General features: G+C 35.4%; 1 protein-coding gene across 2 annotated transcripts; it reads right to left on the reverse strand.

Annotated features, from left to right (window-relative positions):
- Positions 1–2,870: 2,870 nt before the first annotated feature.
- On the reverse strand, positions 2,871–17,781 carry LOC128986811 (rRNA-processing protein FCF1 homolog). Of its 2 annotated transcripts, XM_054407344.1 has the most exons (7): positions 17,671–17,781; positions 14,892–14,974; positions 13,108–13,173; positions 11,440–11,588; positions 10,395–10,555; positions 3,535–3,629; positions 2,871–2,973 (listed from the first exon to the last, which is right to left on the reverse strand). In XM_054407344.1, exons 1-7 carry the CDS (start codon positions 17,671–17,673, stop codon positions 2,925–2,927), a joined length of 606 nt encoding a protein of 201 aa, XP_054263319.1. In that variant the 5' UTR covers positions 17,674–17,781; the 3' UTR covers positions 2,871–2,924. The 2 variants fall into 2 exon arrangements, with proteins under 2 accessions (XP_054263319.1, XP_054263320.1); XM_054407345.1 differs by lacking the exon at positions 17,671–17,781 and having other exon boundaries at positions 14,888–14,922.
- Between the last annotated feature and the right edge of the window lie 1,110 nt (positions 17,782–18,891).

The raw sequence follows: 18,891 nt of genomic DNA on the forward strand, positions 1-18,891 counted from the left end.
ATTGTATTGAATTGAATTACAAAACACATTAATTTTATGGAAAGAACCTTTGTTTTAGATTTTACAATTAATTACTAAATGAAATTAATTTTAGTGCCAAAATAAGTTTTCTGCTAAATAACATGAAGATGAGTAAATGGTTAATGTAGTTACGGTATAAATTAATTTGATTAAAGTGCCAAAACCTTTAATTCCAATACTATACCAACAGTAGTTTAAAAAGATTAAAAAACCGTGTAAGTATTGAGTCTGATTTTTTAAAATCCATCTTTCTATAGTTTTTAATACTTTCAGGGGTTTTTTCAGAGGGACTATATGATTGTGAAGTAAACATCCCAGAAAGTAAGGAAAATAAAGAGTTTGATTCATTCATATTTGGAGTTCTATTTGGATTTTGTTTGCTTTTCTTTTCCTTCACTGCACTGTTCACATCACTGGCATTGTCAAAAGTTGTATCAAAGAAATTATGATAAATGTTACTAAAAAACATTTTGCAGCCCTCAAAAAATGAAGAGTTCTTTTCCAATGGTGCTTCCTTGTTTGAGCCGGATCTTTCTCTCCAGAAAAATATCTTACTGAAAATCCTCCAGAAGAAGGATTCTCTTTTCTCAATCATGTCCACTTCTGCCTCAACTACCAACTCTATGGGGCTGTGGTCTGAAAACTGGCTGATTTTAGATTTTATAACACGAGATTTGGATTTTTTAAAGTTTGTGATGAAATTGTCCAAACTGCCACCTGCTTTGTGTGTCTGCGCTGTTATGTTGAAGGTAAGATTGTGTTTTTTCAGGATGTCCCTGGTTGAATTGTCTCTACGGTTGTCAATGTTGAAGTCTCCGGTCAAGACATGCTTGACGTTTTCTTGGTTGATCTTGTTTATATATCGTGTCAGATGATTGTGGAACTCCGTAATACTTGTGTCTGGAGGTCTGTAAGCTCCAGTGATTACGACATCGCCTACGCTCACACTGACCAACTCAAACTCTCTCTCTCTCCTATGTTTGTCTAGATCTTTACGAGGTTCACAGCTGATAGTGTTCTTCGCCCATATCGCAACTCCACCGCGTTCATTGTGTTTTCTACAGAATGAGTTGACTATTTTGTATCCATCGATTTTTTCCAGTTGATTTTTACTTTTCTGGAAGTGCTCTGTAATAACTAGTATGTCTGGGTTGTGAATTTTAACGAATTTATTTATATTTTGCACTTTACTCTGGAATCCTTGGGTGTTGAAGTGGATTATTTTCAATCCATCATTCTCCATTCCGCCAATGATTAACAAACCTACCAAGTTTATTTTTTTTTATCGTTGCAGTATTTCAAAACGTTTATAATTATAAAGCATTTTTGCCCGAGTACTATAGTGTACAAGGGAATTCTGAAACAATTACACCAATATAAAGATATTGCAAATAAATTGATTTTCAAGATGGGTAGCTTTCTTGTTACGAAGATGTACTATAAGTGGTTTAAAATATCTGTATTACCAGCAATCCAATTGGTTGCTGTGGCAATTAGTTTAGGTTCACAGTCGTGCCATGAGAAGTTATGTCTAATATAGTCACTAGTGATGGTCAAAACCAAAAATTTTGAATATCAAAACCGAATCCGAAACTTAAAAAAATCTAATCCCGAATCTCAAAACCTGAACGAGAAACTTTTTTACTTAGCTGGTTACAAAGGTCAAGGGTTACAAAAATTACACATAATCATAAAATGTTAAGTATACAATCAAAAATGAAAGAGATTGACTCCTCCTGACCGTGACATAACATAAATATGTGAATGTGACTGATAATCTTAAAACCCAGATACAACATAATTTTTCATGAACAACCAACAAAAAAAATAAATTAAACTTCTAACACCAACATAAACATGAATATTAGATTAATTAGAACATTTAGTGGTCCATATTTCTTTGTGTTTAGTAAATATTGATGTTAAACTGAATTGTACCAGTTATAGTATTTAAGATACCTTTTCAAGTTCAGAATAAAATTTACTTGTTTCATTACCGTTAATGGTGATGTTTGCTCTATTGCTACCAGCTTGTTTGAAACAGTGTAAAAAACAATAACAATGGCACAAAAAAATGTCAGCAGTTTCAAAAATAAAACTGACAAAATCTTCAATTTCAAAACTTTTGAATCTCGAAACATGGTGATTGAATCTCGAAACCGGAACTTTTCCTAAGTTTTGATGGTTTTGAGATTTGAGATTGGGTTTTGACACATCACTAATAGTCACTGAAGTATAAATTGATCTAAGTAAATCCACTGGATTTTATTTTAACAACCCTATATGTTAACCTTTAACTGTCACTTGTCACGTTGTCCATACTCACCACAATGGCTATGTTTAAATTTTAAAGGGAATTAACTTTCCAACCAAAATTCATAAGAATTAATAGATTATAATTTTTTTTAAATTTATTAGACCACTACATCACTGGCACTTATCTGTTAACAAAACAAAATCAACTGAAAACTTGATGAACCAACTTCATTTCTACGTATCCAAAATTATCAAAACAATTTATGAGGATGATAGTAGACTGACAGTAGAGAAATGCAATGTTTTGATGAAACAAGATTTATTGTTCTAAGTGATAATCTGATATAGTATCAACTACCTAGCACTTATATAGGATTTACAACCATTTCCCTTAAGTGAAAAATTATATTCGCAAAATTTTTTTCTACATAAGCTTTATCCAAAACTGATTCAAATTTACTACATTAGTTATTAGTAACTACAGTCCCCCTTAATATGTAGCACACATTTTTAACAGATACTTGGTGTGTTTCCTTAAAATAGCTTAACTAAAAGGACAAACTCTTGTGGGTGCCAAAGAATTGAGACAAAAATACAGAACAAAAATGTAAAATCAAAATATTTTTATTTTAAATGCTCCATTGTAGTCACGTCTTTGGGGCACCGTAAGCGTCTGGCATCCGCTCAATTGTGTACCTAAAACAGAAGTTTTCAACATAACATAGTAACGAAATTCTGTTTTAATCAATGTTTAAAGATTAGACTTTTAGACTGTTTGATCAGAAAGACTTTCCAACAGTTATTTTATAGATTAGAATTTAAAAAAATGTAATTTTGAAATTCTTTCCTAACGAAGATACTTATTCATCCATAGACATTGTAAGCTATTAGTGAATAAACCATTTAAAAACACAGAATGATAATTTTCAAAACCAATCTATGGAGATTGGTTTTAAAACCAATTTATTGGAGATTTACTTAAAACATTTAGGTACTATAGATAGATTTTAGCACACCATGGCAATATGTTATAGAAAACTACTACCTACTCCAAACTGGTGGGATCATCCTCTGCTGCTAAGATCAACTAGATAATTGGTTTTAAGCAATGCAAAAGGTATGGTGTTTTTTACTATTAGATTAGACAAACACAGTTGTCTTAGTGAATTAAAAAGGTAAAATATCATATCAATTACTGACAAAATAGTATTTTCATTGTTTAACATTATTGAATAAAAACTGTAAATTCAATCTAACCTGTGTTGTGATATGTACATGATGGGTACACCTGGTATTTTTCTGATTCTTCTCTTTAAGTCCTTGTCGTTCGTTGCGACTATGTAGCATTTGTGCTGCAGAAATAAAACAATAATCATACAAGATTAATTTATTTTGCAATATAGTAAATAGAAACACTAGTACAGTTAATTCATGACTCTACGCCCCGTTCACATGGAGCAAGTTTACAAGTTACACGCTTGTGTGTAAGAAGCCGGCGAGTCGGGGAGTGTGCACATTCATTCAAATGGAGCTTGTCTACTAGCCGACTCGCCGGCTTGTAGAACTGGTTTTGTGTTGGCTTTTTCGTACATTTAAAATTAAGTCTACTGTGGCTAACATATTGCTATTCCTACAAGTGTACCAAGATTTCCCAGCCTTTCGGAACATCAAGTAAAGTATAACATCTATTTACAGTAGAGTCCCGCAAACTCGGCAAATATGGACTGGAAGGGTGCCGAGTTTGTGAAATGCCGGGTTATCAGGAACTAGGGTTAAAAATAAGAACAATACTATTTTTAAGCTTTTTAACCACCTTTTTTATTAATATTTTTATTACAAGTCAGTAGTAAAGTCATCAGATTTAGTACAACAAATCCTTGGTATGAGTTGCGAATGATTTGTCTAGCTGGCTTGAGTCCATTTTTAACTCGGACTCAAAAAATCACAAATTTTCTGAGCCAGGTGATGGCCGAGTTATCCAGACTGCCGGGTTATCGAGTGCCGAGTTTGCGGGACTCTACTGTATTTGTATATTTAGACGTATAAGGTGTACCTATTCCTACCCACTGCTTCACCTACAAATTTCCTCCTTTTCTGATTCTCATCTTGACGTTTAATCAATTAATTTTTATTCACTTTTGCTACAACAGCTCCCAGTAGAATCAACATCGACATCTTCGAATTACATGTACACAAGTACAAGCAACTGTGTTCACACTGGGCTACTTACACGCTAGCTCGCAATGTTAATAATTAGACATATGAAATTACTGTGGAAAATTCTATTTCCTGAATGACCATGCAACTAGTTGGTTGATGTTAAAATGTCCAAAAATGTCAATTTTCAATGGATCAGTTGCTGAAGGTCTAATTCCCGGAAGGTCTAATTAGACCTTCGACACACATTTTGCAGTTTGTACTTGTTGCTGAGGGTCTAATCTGGTAGTATGTCGAAGGTCTAATTCCCGGAAGGTCTAAGAGTACAGTCAATGCAAAAAACTTATCCACTGATACTGTTTTAGACCTTGCGGGATTAGACCTTGGGCACAAAATGTTACTTTTTTAAATAAATGTTTATAAAATGAGAGTTGCTGAAGGTCTAATTCCCGGAAGGTCTAAGGTTCGAGTCCCGGAAGGTCTAATTCCCTGAAGGTATAAGATTCGAGTCCCTGAAGGTCTAATTCCCTGAAGGTCTAAGATTCGAGTCCCGGAAGGTCTAAGATACGATTCCCGTAAGATCTAAGATTCGAGTCCCGGAAGGTCTAAGATTCGAGTCCCGGAAGGTCTAAGATGCGGGCGGGCATTGCGTCGCCATAGATGAAGGCTATACAAGCAGGCAATAACGCAACAACTTGAGTTGTAATTATCGATATGTTTCATTCACTCCAAGATGGTTCACTCCAAAAAGTAATTTTACAAATTATTTGCCTGTTCATTCACTCCACTGTTCATTCAATCCAACGGGTACAGTTAGCTCTATAAGTAGACTAACAAGTAGAGAATATAATTTTTGAATTTTACTGTACATTTTATACAATATCAACAACATGTTTTATAATTAACTAGTGTCCCTGTTGCTCGAAATCGAGCAATTGCTAAGTATTACAGGTGTTATTTTAAAACGAAAAACAGTCATATTTTTTATGACTATAAAAGATTCGACTCAAAGATTATGGAATACTCAAGATGTAGATAACAGATCGATATAATCAACATTTCTTGTAAATATGTTATCATTTTTCGAAAGCTGATTTTGTTTTTTAGTGTTTATAACACACATTATTTCTATTTCTTCCCCTTGGTGGTGTTCTATGACTTTCCTATGTTTCCATAGTTTGCAAATCGTCTCTTTCAATGATTACTAAGAAATGCAGCACAGTGTTAATTCAGTTTTCTTTTTAGTATATCAATTTATCCAGGCTCTCTCGTTTTTTCCCATTGTAATAATTACGCCAACCCAAATTTAAATAGTAACTATTTTATTTCAACCGAGTAAGTAAATGTTTGTGGCAAACTAATATTAGCAAACTTATTGACTGTTTACAATTAACATATGTTCTTCTCTTCACTTTTAATTTCTGACAACAGCTGGAGTTTCATAACAATATTTGTTTCCCATGTTAATCTTATGGAGAAATACGAAACTTTAAAGGGCTTCAGGGCCTCAACCTCTCATTATTTCCCTAAAATGAAAGTTTCCTGCACAACTTCAGGTTACCCTCTTTCCAATGACACCAAAAACATGTCAATCGGTTCAGTAGTTTCGGAGGAGTAATTGTCACAAAAATCCTGCTTGCGTATTAAATAAGTACGAGGTGTTAGCCCGTCCTACGTACGGGAATTCAGTAGTCAGTTAAAACCGTGTACAATTCAGATCAGCTAGTTTAAAAAAGACAAAGTTTCTTGCAGTTTTAATTAGGGATGGACGGGTCCCGAAATTTCGGGAATTTTTCGGGAAAAAAATATTCCCGATTATCGGGACGGGATTACCTTTGATTCGGGAATTTTTCGGGACGGGATTTGGTCCGATCGTCGGCGATTTGGCCGCTTCGCGAGTGCCGATGACGCCGCTATTGCGAGCGATAGGTCCGCGAACGCAGGAGACGAAGTCATTTCGACGATTGCGCCGTGGCCGCGGAGTCATAACGACGATCATGCCGTGATGGCGAGTCATACCGACTATCGCGCCGTGACCGCGGAGTCATGCCGACGATCGCGCCGTCACCGCGGAGTCATGCCGACGATCGCGCCGTGACCGCGGAGTCATACCGACGATCACGACGTGACCGTGGAGTCCTGCAGACGATCGCGCCGTGACCGCGATTATTGGACCGACGATCGCACCGTGACCGCGAGGCATACCGACGATCACGACGTGACCGCGGAGTCATGCCGACGATCGTGCTGTGATCGCGAGTCATACCGACGATCATGCCGTGATCGCGAGTAATACCGACGATCACCCCGTGACCGCGGAGTCATACCGACGATCTTGCCGTGATCGCGAGTCATACCGACGATCATGCCGTGATCGCGAGTCATACCGACGATCACCCCGTGACCGCGGAGTCATACCGACTATCGCGCTGTGACCGCGGAGTCATGCCGACAATCGTGCTGTGATCGCGAGTCATACCGACGATCATGCCGTGACCGCGAGTCATACCGACGATCACCCCGTGACCGCGGAGTCATACCGACGATCACCCCGTGACCGCGGAGTCATACCGACGATCACCCCATTACCGCGAGTCATTCCGACGATCACCCTGTGACCGCGGTCATTTTGACGACCGCACCGTGACCGCCGGTCATTTTGACGATCGCACCGTGACCGCCAGTCATTTCGACCGCGAGTCACAAGGAGTGACCCATAAATTGTTACCCATTTTTTGGTTTTTTATAAATCAGTGCCACAAACGGTAAAAATTGATTTTGTATGTCTTTTTTGGTAGGTAACTGCAATACTCAAGACATTCTTTTTATGCACAGAAAAATATCCCGTCCCGTCCCGTCCCGAAAATCGGGAAGGAAATAAAAATCCCGTCCCGTCCCGTCCCGAAAATCGGGAAGGAAATAAAAATCCCGTCCCGTCCCGTCCCGAACTAAAAATTCAATCCCGTCCATCCCTAGTTTTAATGTGAAAAATCATCTTTAAACAAATGTTGTGCGACCAAATATGTTTTTATGCATTTTAAATCCGATAATTTTACAATAAAACAGCAATCTGCAATTTTTACGATGTGAAAAACGTTGAAGTGAGATTTGCAGCCGATTCGCACAGACGCACACTGATTATAAGTAGCATACAGAAGAGAGAGTAATAGCTTTGACTATTAATACAACACTTCTTTATCTTATACAACTTCTGTATCCAATAGTCAAAGGTAATAGTCAATTGAGAAGTGTATAGACCTAGTCAACGATACTACCTTCTATAGCATACCTGCCTCTTCCATAATTATTATCACCACAATGCCACAATACAACTAACTTACTATACACAATTTCCAGTAGGTCTGAATAGAAACGACCTAAAATAAAACGATAATATCCAATAAAATTCACAGTACACATAATTTAACTTTGGTGTCCTAACATCAAACTAATCGTCACACCTATCCTTTGTATTAATTTCACTGCATTAATTACTAAATAAAGAAGTCTAAACAAAGAAAAGTAAAAACAATAACAATTTGTTTTGAAACAGCTGTTTGGTTCAAATAACATTCATTTGAAAAAAAGAACTGGTCACATGTAGCAGGAATATAAAAAGTAAACACGCTAGTAAAGCTAATGACGTAATTGTCAATGTTTATTATCCATACCGTTATCAGTTCTATCCTTGATAATTACCCACCCTCATTGAATAAATGTACATCGTAATTTCCCATATTAGTTAATTTAAACTACAATATATTCATAGTTTAAATAAAAGTGATATTTTCATGTTTGGGGGCGCTGATATAGGCACCCCCAAACGTAACCACAACTCAACACGATTTCATAAAACATGTAAACATTGTTATTTTTCTATTCTTTCCTTGAAAAGTCGAGCAGTAAAATAATTTGCATTTATCCTTTTTTATTAGGCTCGTGTACAGAGCCTCAATTTGTACTGTGGTTTAATTAATTTTGGTCCAAACTATTTTAAACTGTGGTCTAATTATCTCTACTAATCGGACTTATTTCCTATATAATCAATGAAAAAATAAGAGTAAATAAAATAACCTCATAGTTCCATAGTTTATATTTAACCAGCTGTTAGTTAAAACAAATTATATTGCTCTAAAACAAATCAAGATTATAAAGATTGCTTTAAAAAATATTTTGAACATCCTAGTATTTTACTATGTATATTTAATTAATCCTGTCATCCTCTTACAGAAGAATTGAACGTATCAATGATTAGCATTACACATAGTATAAATAAGTCAACGCTAAGTATGTCTTTACATTTTTATCCAAATGCTGAATTTGTGACACAAAAGCTGAATGTTTACAGCTGTTATATTAAGCAAATTATTTTATGCCGAAAGCTAGTTTAGAATCTTAGCGTCGGCTGCTAGACTTTTTAAAAATTAAAACTTAATTTATAAAAAACTGGGACCCAAAACTAAAATTATGGCTTCGACATTCCCTAGTTCTCAAAATTATCTTTCTTTCAACACAAAAATCATGTAAATCCGTCGAGTGGTTGATTCAGAATCGTGAAATAAAAAAACACTGTTTCGTTTTAATATTATAGATAAATAGATGCCACACTGTGTACAAGTAAAAACTATCGCTACGTTCCTATCGGAAATTCTACTAAGAAGTTTTTAACTTTCCATTAGGGTTCCAAGGTCTCGCTCAGAATCACTTAATATTGATATTAAAATTATTCTCTGGCAACGAACACGTTTTCTGTTGTATTTGGATCCGAGGTCCCTCACCAGGACCTCGAAACAAGCGGGGACCTCGGACCCACGGTGGAAAATCACATCGATCGCCTCGGAACCGACCTTATACGCACGCACGCAAAAATTCACAAACTTTTAGATTTATAATATTAGTAAGATGAAACATTGACTATATGTGTTATTAAATTGTCAATTATCATAGTCAAAATAAGAATAGTCAATTTCTGTACAACATTTAAATCACTATTTATTTACCCATCATTTTAACATTATTAAAAACATGTGACATTATTAATCTTCACAAATAAGTTATAGCACAAATATAAAGATTAGATTAATCAATGGTCATACATATATATGAAATTAGTCATTAACATCTGTGGTATAAAGTCAATGGATGAAACTATTTATTGGCTAAGATAAGCTGAAATAAACAAAACAGAATCCTAAACACCAAGGAAACTAACGATGTTCTTTTAACACCAACTTTAACTTATTTCTGCCGAACTTATTTAATTTACTTATGCCGATTGCACAATGGTTTGTTCTGAGCTATAGCAACTGTTATGGCCCAGCAACTATGCCTATAACAAAAATTAAAGTATCCAATAATCAATGATATAATATAAATAAGGATTTTTTTTATATCTCCATCGTACTTGTAATAACGAGCTAGCAAAAAAAAGACGTGAGAGTTATTAAAACTATCACTAAGAATATTACAACTCTAAAAGTTGTTGCGTTATTGCCTGCTTGTGTAGCCTTCATCTCTGGCGACGCAATGCCCGCCCACATCTTAGACCTTCAGGGAATTAGACCTTCAGGGACTCGAATCTTAGACCTTCCGGCACTCGAATCTTAGACCTTCAGGGAATTAGACCTTCAGCAACTCTCATTTTATAATAATTTATTTACAAAATATACATTGTGTGCCCAAGGTCTAATCCCGCAAGGTCTAAAACAGTATCAGTTGATGAGTTTTTTGCATTGACTGTACTCTTAGACCTTCCGGGACTTAGACCTTCGACATACTACCAGATTAGACCCTCAGCAACAAGTACAAACTGCAAAATGTGTGTCGAAGGTCTAATTAGACCTTCCGGGACTTAGACCTTCAGCAACACTCCCATTTTCAACATACCTACAACATAAATTTGAATTTGTATAAAAGCTAACTTGTCTAACCTTGTAACAGTTACTTTCTCTTTAACATACCTGAGTGACTCTCTGTACAATGCAGTCGTCAGCGTAAGTTCCCTTGTGAGTGCAAGTAAGCCTCTCGAACCTCGGGTCTTTGAGTATCCTCAACGCCACTCGATACTTCGGCCCGAGCTTCTCTAACTCTCCCATCACACAGTCCGTCACGTACGGAATGCCTAGGTAAACACCACATTTTAATAAATAAAAATCCTTAAGTAGTAATGAAAAGTTAAGTTAAAGTGTTTTTTTACACCAGAGGTTTTTTTAACACAAGCTGAAGCTGAAAATGAGAGATAATCTAAGACACTTAGCTCATAAGAATAAAATTGTTTGTCTTACTGTGCAGTTCATTAGGCTTTCACTAAACAAAAATTTTACATTTTTTGTATTTTTATAAGACAGCTTAGAAATTTGCGTTGATATTGTAGGTCTATTGCCATAATAAGCAAAATGCTGTTACAGATTTGTTTAAACATACAATTTGTTAGGATTGTGTAATCGTAGAGAAAACTCTACCAGATAAACCCAAGTTAGGGTTTCCCGCAAGTATGGATGTTACCAAAATTAATGGTTTTCATTTTTTTTTTCATTTCAATATCTTTATTCAATAATTGTACATTGTACATTGAATAGTGTCAAATTCCTAACCTAGTAAATGACTTACACCTAAATGTTAAATAATGGTTAACCTAAATGAACATACACACACAAAAGGATATTAAAAATGCACGATCTTAACTATACACAGCTATTCATTTTGTTAGTTCACAACCAAAACCATTCGTTGATTTTTATCTGGGTCTTCTAAACAACCTAGACAATTAATTATCAAATCGAGGATTAAACAGTCTGACCAACCAAACAAAAATGTAACTAGGAACAAAAACCTAACAAAAAAGAACTAGAATTTCATTCTCCCAGGATCTAAGATTATTTTTTAACCGAGAAACCAGCACCTTCATATTCCCTTACATTTTTTAGTGTAAAATATATCCAGATAAAATTCAAAGATATCTGGCTTCCCTATTTAAAACATCTAAAACCAGTTTGTGATGCTTACATTTTGCATACAGGCAGTCCATCGTACTTTGGAAGATATCAAGCTTGTTTTTTATAGAGAAGTTGACAAAGTTTGTATCTACCAGTATATGGTAGGGTGGGCCAAGTTGCGTATTGTACTGGAAGAACAAAGCAGAAGACACTTGGGGCCTGAAACAATAAAGGTTTTATTAACATGGTAGAGAGTAAAAAAATATAAAATCAAGTAGGGAAGTTTCAATGGCTCAATGGCTGATGAAATGTATTAGTAATTTGTTAAAAAATCTTTCCTAGTCATCACTAGTCACTACACTAGTCAGTTAAGATTTGTTAAATTATCCAGTACCGTAGTTTGAGAAACTATTCACATAGGTACACTAAGCCTGGGTAAATTACATTTTAAACAGCTTATGATATTTTTAATTTAAGTTTTAAGAAATGTAATTATAGTAAAGACTTGGCCAATGCAAACATATTTGTCAATCTGGTGTAATAAATTACTCTTGACTTTAAACTGTTACTACGATAGCTATCCAGAAAGTAGATTACGTTTTGGAATTAAGGGTGAACAAAGTTTTGAAAAAAAAATTGTATTATAAACAAAAGAAAGCCACAGTAAAGTAATACTTTTCAACATTCAAATTAAGGCACTTGTCGTAGTGTTGGACGTGCTTGGAAATTCCTTCGTCGTAGAATACGGGCGTCTGCGTCTTCAACCCCTTGGTTACCTCTTATAACAGCTGTGTGTCGTCATCAAAACGCTGCATAGTCAGCCACTTTGTCATTGATGAGAATAAGTGAAAGTCGCTCGGTGCCAGGTCGGGACTGTACGGCGGATGAGGAAACAACTTCCACTTAAAAGATTCAAGAACTTTGCGAGTGACAATTGCCGTGTGGGTTGTCGTGAATAAACAGGATCTTTGAGCTTGTTATGTATCGCTCTTCTAAGGTTCTGCAGAGTTTGGCGATCGAGTAATGAGCCATCATCTTTATCTTAAGCGTCCAGAAACGTTAGTGCTGCGGCCATCCGCCGATTTTTGTGACTCTCTGTCAAGATTTTCGGTACAAAACTTGTAGTAACTAAGCTTTTCGGTAATGATCTCGTGCAAAAAATTTGTAGAAAACTCCTAGAGAGTTAAGTAAAGTTTTACGGACTTCAGCATCGACTGACTTTTTTCACAAGAACGGCAGTCACTATGCTGGATCTTCCACTTCGCTCTTCGTCGTGAATGCTAGTTCAGCCATTTTTAAATTTTATGACCCACTGACACACTCCCCCTTCAGTGACAATGTTTTCCCCATAAACTTCACAAAGTTGCCAATAGATTTACATCGGTTTACAGTTTTTTGCAGTTAAAACCTTATTACTGAACAGTGAATTAACTGAAGTTTTAGTTTTTACACCAGAGGTATTTTATTGAGGAAAACACTACACTTCAAAGAGGAAGGGGTCAAAATATTTTAAATCTGGATATGCATGGGTAGACACACATTTCCCGCTTGCACCAGTTTCAAATAACAAACTACAAAACCTCGGCACTGGGATAAAAAATACACCTCATTTCATCAGCAATTAATAAACTGACAAAGCTGTGAAATAAAAAAAAACATATTTAAACATTTATTTTCAAGAAAATTCCAGTGTTTTACTAACAAATAACAAGAAAGTTTTTTTTAACATAATACTTACACTTCTCTGACTTTGATTTCATGTGGATCTGCTTTTTTCTTCTTTACAACTCGAAGTTCTGGTTTTCTGCAACCAACAAATTAATTGATTTATTAATAAGTTTTAATTTTAAAAAAGTCTCTTTAAAAACTTTTTCGTTCCAAGTTAGTTATACTCCCTTCATGTGCCTTCAGCTGCTGGGATGGAATTTTTCAGGTTAAGTGGTAGTGCGCAGCAGCTTTCAACGGTCCCATGCACCTACGTCACCGAAAGTGTGAGCGGTCTGGTTCGCCGACGTCACTATAGGTTTTTTTAATATTACAATTTTCAGACTGGTGCACTGATGTCACCATATGCGTTTTGGCAAATGTATTTCCCCCTAACGGCAAAATACATTGTACATTGAAATACATCAATCAATCATTACATTAGGCCTACTATGTAGGCCTAGGCTTTTATTGTTTAAGTTTTAGAAAACCCTTTTTCATTGTTGACATCACTATACTACTAATTTTAAGAACATTTAATAATATAGGTTTACGGTCCCACAAACCGACGACAAAAAAAAAAAAGGGACTTTGCATATTTAACAAATATTAACCATTTTCCCCAATTTTCAAAAACAAATAAACACATTTTTGATTTCCACGATTTTAAGATTAACCCTTTATAATTACAAAAATTGTAGGGATATATATTAAATTACTTTTCTGTTAATTCTTAGGTTTTGAAAAAAAAAAACAACACATGCAATGCAATAAATTTTGTTCCCTCACTTTAAATGTGTTTTCACTTGTATTACCATGTACATATCTTCCTAATACCTTAGTATTATTAGAATTTTTGTTCAAAACATTAATTTTCCTACAGTCACCCGACAAAGTTGGCTTTCTTGTACTGTTTATAGTACAGAAAGCTGCTAATTACTGCATATTTATACTTTGCCGTACGGTTTATACTTTGTCGTACGGTTTATACTTTGCCGCACATCAGGATTCCAACGAAACAACACAAAACAGCGTGGTTCTATTATGCACGTAATCCGTGTACGCTTGGAAATAGGTTGGCAACACTTAAAGATAATAATACTATGAGCAGCTGATTGACTATTATAACTACGATTTAACCTGTTATTTTGTGTTTATAGTTTTGGTATTTCTGAACTTTCTGGACTTTTCTTTTAAAAACGTTTTTAAAACATTCCTACGATCTTATTAAAAAAGAAAATACCTTTTAAAGCATTTTTTTAGGCGCGGAAACCACTTCAAATTACAAAAACATACGGAACTATATTCTTAAAACGCGGAGCACATTTCTTGCCGAGGAAAAATAGCGGAGTTATACGGACCGCGGGTACTACTTTCTCTAGGGCCACCATTTGTGTTGCCAGCTAACCTAAAAACGTGTTGTATAGTGTTTGAAAGACTAATTATTTATATGCTTTATAGTGACTGTAGGAAAAATATAATGTGTAACACGAGTGAAAAAGGCCCTTGCTGCACTCGAGATCATTCCGCACGAGCCGCAGGCGAGTGCGTAAACATTGCTCTCGTGTGCAGCAAAGTGCCACTTTCACCACTAGTTACACAAATAACTATTTAATATTTAGTCTAGCCTATGTAAAAAATACTTATGTAAAAGTTGGTCTTTCAGACCGACGTCACCAGTTGATTTAACCACAAAATCACGTCACCACTGCAGGGTTAATGCTACTAACTGATATCATTAACTTGTAAAATGTAAACACTTTTGCATGGTAACGAATATAAAAAAATGAAATAAAATAAAATATAATAGTTACTTACATTCTTGCATCTTTGGAACTGATCATCTTTTTCATTTGAGCAAAGCGCTGCTGAGCGAATTTACGAGTTCTTGCATTCTTCCCCTGCAAAATAAAGAAACAAGACTTTTAGTATTTTTTTTTTATGAGTCTAGGTAAGTTAATCTCTTTTTTCATTAAATGCAGTGTGTTACAAAAAACAAACAATAAAATTTATCAATTCTGATTTAGTTCAGAGAACCAGTGTCATCAAAGCAATAGAGTAAGTTAGGCCTACTGTATGGTTAATGACTTTGGAAGCAAATTGTGTATTACTGGTACGGGCATCGATGTATAATACTCAACTGGATAGCGCGCTGTGTGGTGGAAAAACGGTCCAAACCACCATTCAAATTGGTGAGATACTGAGGCGGACGGGCCGAATTAACCTCTCTGTTTTACTCAAACATACATTCTCTGCTACGCTTATTTGTTAACATAAAAATTTTAAATTGATATGTTATTTTTCTCGAAAAAACAGTGCTTATTACTATAGGTAGTTTTAACCTTAAAATATATTTTTTTTATTTATTTAGGCAAATTAAAGCTGATTATCATTTTTTAACACCACTAAAAACATGAAAAATGTAGTAAGCAAGGAACTTTTTTATTTTTTGGTCAGGAAAAATTTCCTGCGGCAAAGTTTTAAATTAAAGTATGAATTTGATTTTTTATTTGAACTTTTTTTATACGGAGCTTGCTTGTATCATTTTTAAGCAATTGAAAATAGGCAAAAATCGCTTGGTGCGCTATTGGCACTAGGAGATTGACCGGCATCAGTTTACGGGATTTAGATACTGAGTTTCTGGAACTTAATTAGGCCTATCATTAATATTACCTACATAAAATATGTCATTACATTACGAAGAATGGGTAACTTAATTTTCAAGCGTATGTATATGCATTTTATTGCTTACCGTAGTCTATAGTTTTTTTTTTTAATTTGTAGAATCAAAGAATAAATTTTGGATTCAAAGTAGTTTATTTAATATTAACCTGAGAAAATATTTTGTAATTATTTTACTTCACTGAGAATAACCAATGAATTGGAGATATTGGCATAAAATACTATACACTCCTTTTATTTAACGGCATATAATATATTTTTCAAACACGTTAATCACATTATGACAAAGAAACATACCGTAATATAAATAAAATGTATAATTCTTACATGTTGCAAAGTCTCTCAATAGTAATTGAGGCCCACAGCAGCAAATTATGACATCCTTGTGATCAAATAATTATTGTGATATTTTGTTCTGGCCAATGTTCAAATATAAATAAATCAAACTCTTTTACATTACTAAATTTCTTCAGTAAAAATTTTTGATACATAAGTTAGTCTGTAAAGTGTGAACAAGTAGCCTACTTAGATTAATTATATCTGCTTATAAAACGTATATACACTAAATTATTTTTTAAAGTTTGTTACAATCAATTTTGACTCGTAACATTTCCACAAAACTAACATAGCAATACGCGGAGAGAGCGGGCGCGACGCTCGGCACTAGGGTCGAGGCATGCCTTTAAATCCACTCCTGGCGGACAGAGCGTGCTAGCGATGGACCGTTTTCAGAGCCCTACTTCAATCTGAGCGTGCAATCCAGGGAGTTATTATACATCGATGATTACGGATGAACAAGAGGGTAAGTTGATATGGCACAAATATCTCACCACCAACGCCTATTGGCGTAAGAAAAATCTGCACCATTAGCTTAGCTGGGTCAACAAAGTTTTTTTTTTACTGTGGTTGGCTGTACAGTATTTAAGCATATAATACGCACATCAGCAGGCAGTTATTACTTTATTGACCCTGGTTTAAGATTGACCACCACAAGCTTCACCAAAGTCTTTAGGCAATAGACCTGTTGTATGATACAATGGCTTCATGTAAGTTAGGCCTATTAGAATATAGAACCCATAGTTGGCAACTCTAAATCTGACAATCTAAATGCCAATCACCTCTGAAAAAATAGGTTCTGGATAAATAGCTTAACACATTCGGTGCTAGGGGCGGGAATTCACGACCCTCTGTACCTGCACCACTGGCGAGGGGCGGGAAATATTGTCCTTCTCCAATACCAACAACCTTGCTTCAATGTGAGCTCAGCCATGGCCGGGGAACGTTATAATCGTTGCCAGCCTGAAGCTTAGAATATAAGTTTAGTCTGGTGTAGGTTGGTACTTAAATTTCCTGTAAAATCCCATCTGGCAATACTTTTGTCCCGGTTCTGGCAATTTTCTGTTTTCGAGCCACTTTACAAAGACACTGCCTACGGATCCAGGCAGTGCTGCTACCTTTGGGTGTTTCAGTGAACTACGTCCACTCTCGGGCTAACGCAGCACAATCACCGCTGCTCTATTTATATTTGTCAGACTGAAATAATGTAGTTGAATGCCAATTGCGTTCACCGATTCAGTTACGCGGCGGGGCTTCGCCCGGGCCTTGCCGCCATTGACGAGCGCCTGTTTAAAGGTATGCCGCACTGAACGTGTTAAATGAATTGATTAGAGGTCTCATAGATACCGACAACACAAACAGGCGCACAGATTTTTCTTTGGCTTTTCATTTAGTGAACTAGGCCTAGTATGTGTAACTTACCGTTTTTGGCTTCAATATAAAAACAAATTAAAGTCTTAAAAACACTAAAGACAGCAGATTGACTGATAAACAATGCTTAGACCTATAACTTCCTAGGAATTTCGAGATTAGAGTTAAAGGATTTGGAACAGTTAATTAACTAATTGATAATACATACCATCGAACAAGATATTCCCTAGGGATCTGATTTCAAGAAAAATTCTGGAATATTACAACACAAGGTTGGGTTTTGGGTTATGTTGTTATAAAACACACATGCTTCTTTTTTACACCACCACCACGCTAATATTTTCGTTTGCTTTTGTTTACACGACAGCGGCCCCGACGATGACGATTCTGTTCTGGCTGGACTGGACTGGAGTCACAAATAGAAAAGAATAGAGGAGCGTGGATTGGAGGGCCTTGATTGGAGTTATGAGTTCAGTTCATTGAATCAGTTCGTTTCGTTCACTTCACTTCAGTCCTTCAAGTTGTTTTTGTTTATGTTATGTTTTTTTGTTTTTGTTTATGTCAATGTCTTGATTGATTCTTGAATTCTTGAATTTAAATCATGTGAAAGAACAGAGGTTATATTATGAAATTTTCAAATCTCCGGAAACTTATATTTTTTATATCATTTGTAGTTTTATCCACAGCTTTAATTTACCAGCATTTTGAATTAATTCGTAAGCTGTTAATTTAGATTGTGGATAAGTTATTCTTTCAATAATTGTTATTTTTAGGCCTTGCTTGACCTAACTTGTTAACTAATTAGTGCAAAAGATTTTTGACAAAGCTGAGAACTTTGGGTAGCCTGCCTAGGCCTTCAGAAGGGCTTTCCTAGCAATTTTCAAGGATGCTAGCTAACCAAATTTTAATTTACTTTAATAAGAATACTCCCTAGTGTGGATTGTCTGCACTAGGCTTAGTGAGTAAGTTAACTTACTACGACTATCCGCAGTACTATACTGAGAATTAGAACAAATCGTTAAATACGAGGCAAAAATGTGATTTTGATTCCGTTTAAACTGTAGTTGCCTTAGTTGCCATTGTCTGTATGGACTAAAAACAGCCGTGTCTAAGGAACATGTTGGCCATAGTCACTAACAAGACTAAGTTACAAGATCGCGCCACTCATCTCCATTCATATTTGGCTTAAAGTACCTTCATTTGTAGGTTACCATTTCAGATTAACGGTACTAAGTTATACCAGAAATAATTTCTTATGAGAATTCATATCAGCAACAAGTTAGGTAGGTAGGCCTAAGTTTAGTCTTCATTGATCGAAAATCCAACTAAGTTAACTTAGTTTCTTATATGATCATGTTTTTCAGGACAATGGAATAAGGAAAACATTGTTCTATTTATCGCAATACCATCAAGTCCTGAACATTTTGAG

This window comes from Macrosteles quadrilineatus, unplaced genomic scaffold, assembly GCF_028750875.1.
Source record: "Macrosteles quadrilineatus isolate MER2022 unplaced genomic scaffold, UCM_ALF_1.0 Scaffold_2__2_contigs__length_208266976, whole genome shotgun sequence".
NCBI classification, from domain to species: domain Eukaryota; kingdom Metazoa; phylum Arthropoda; class Insecta; order Hemiptera; family Cicadellidae; genus Macrosteles; species Macrosteles quadrilineatus.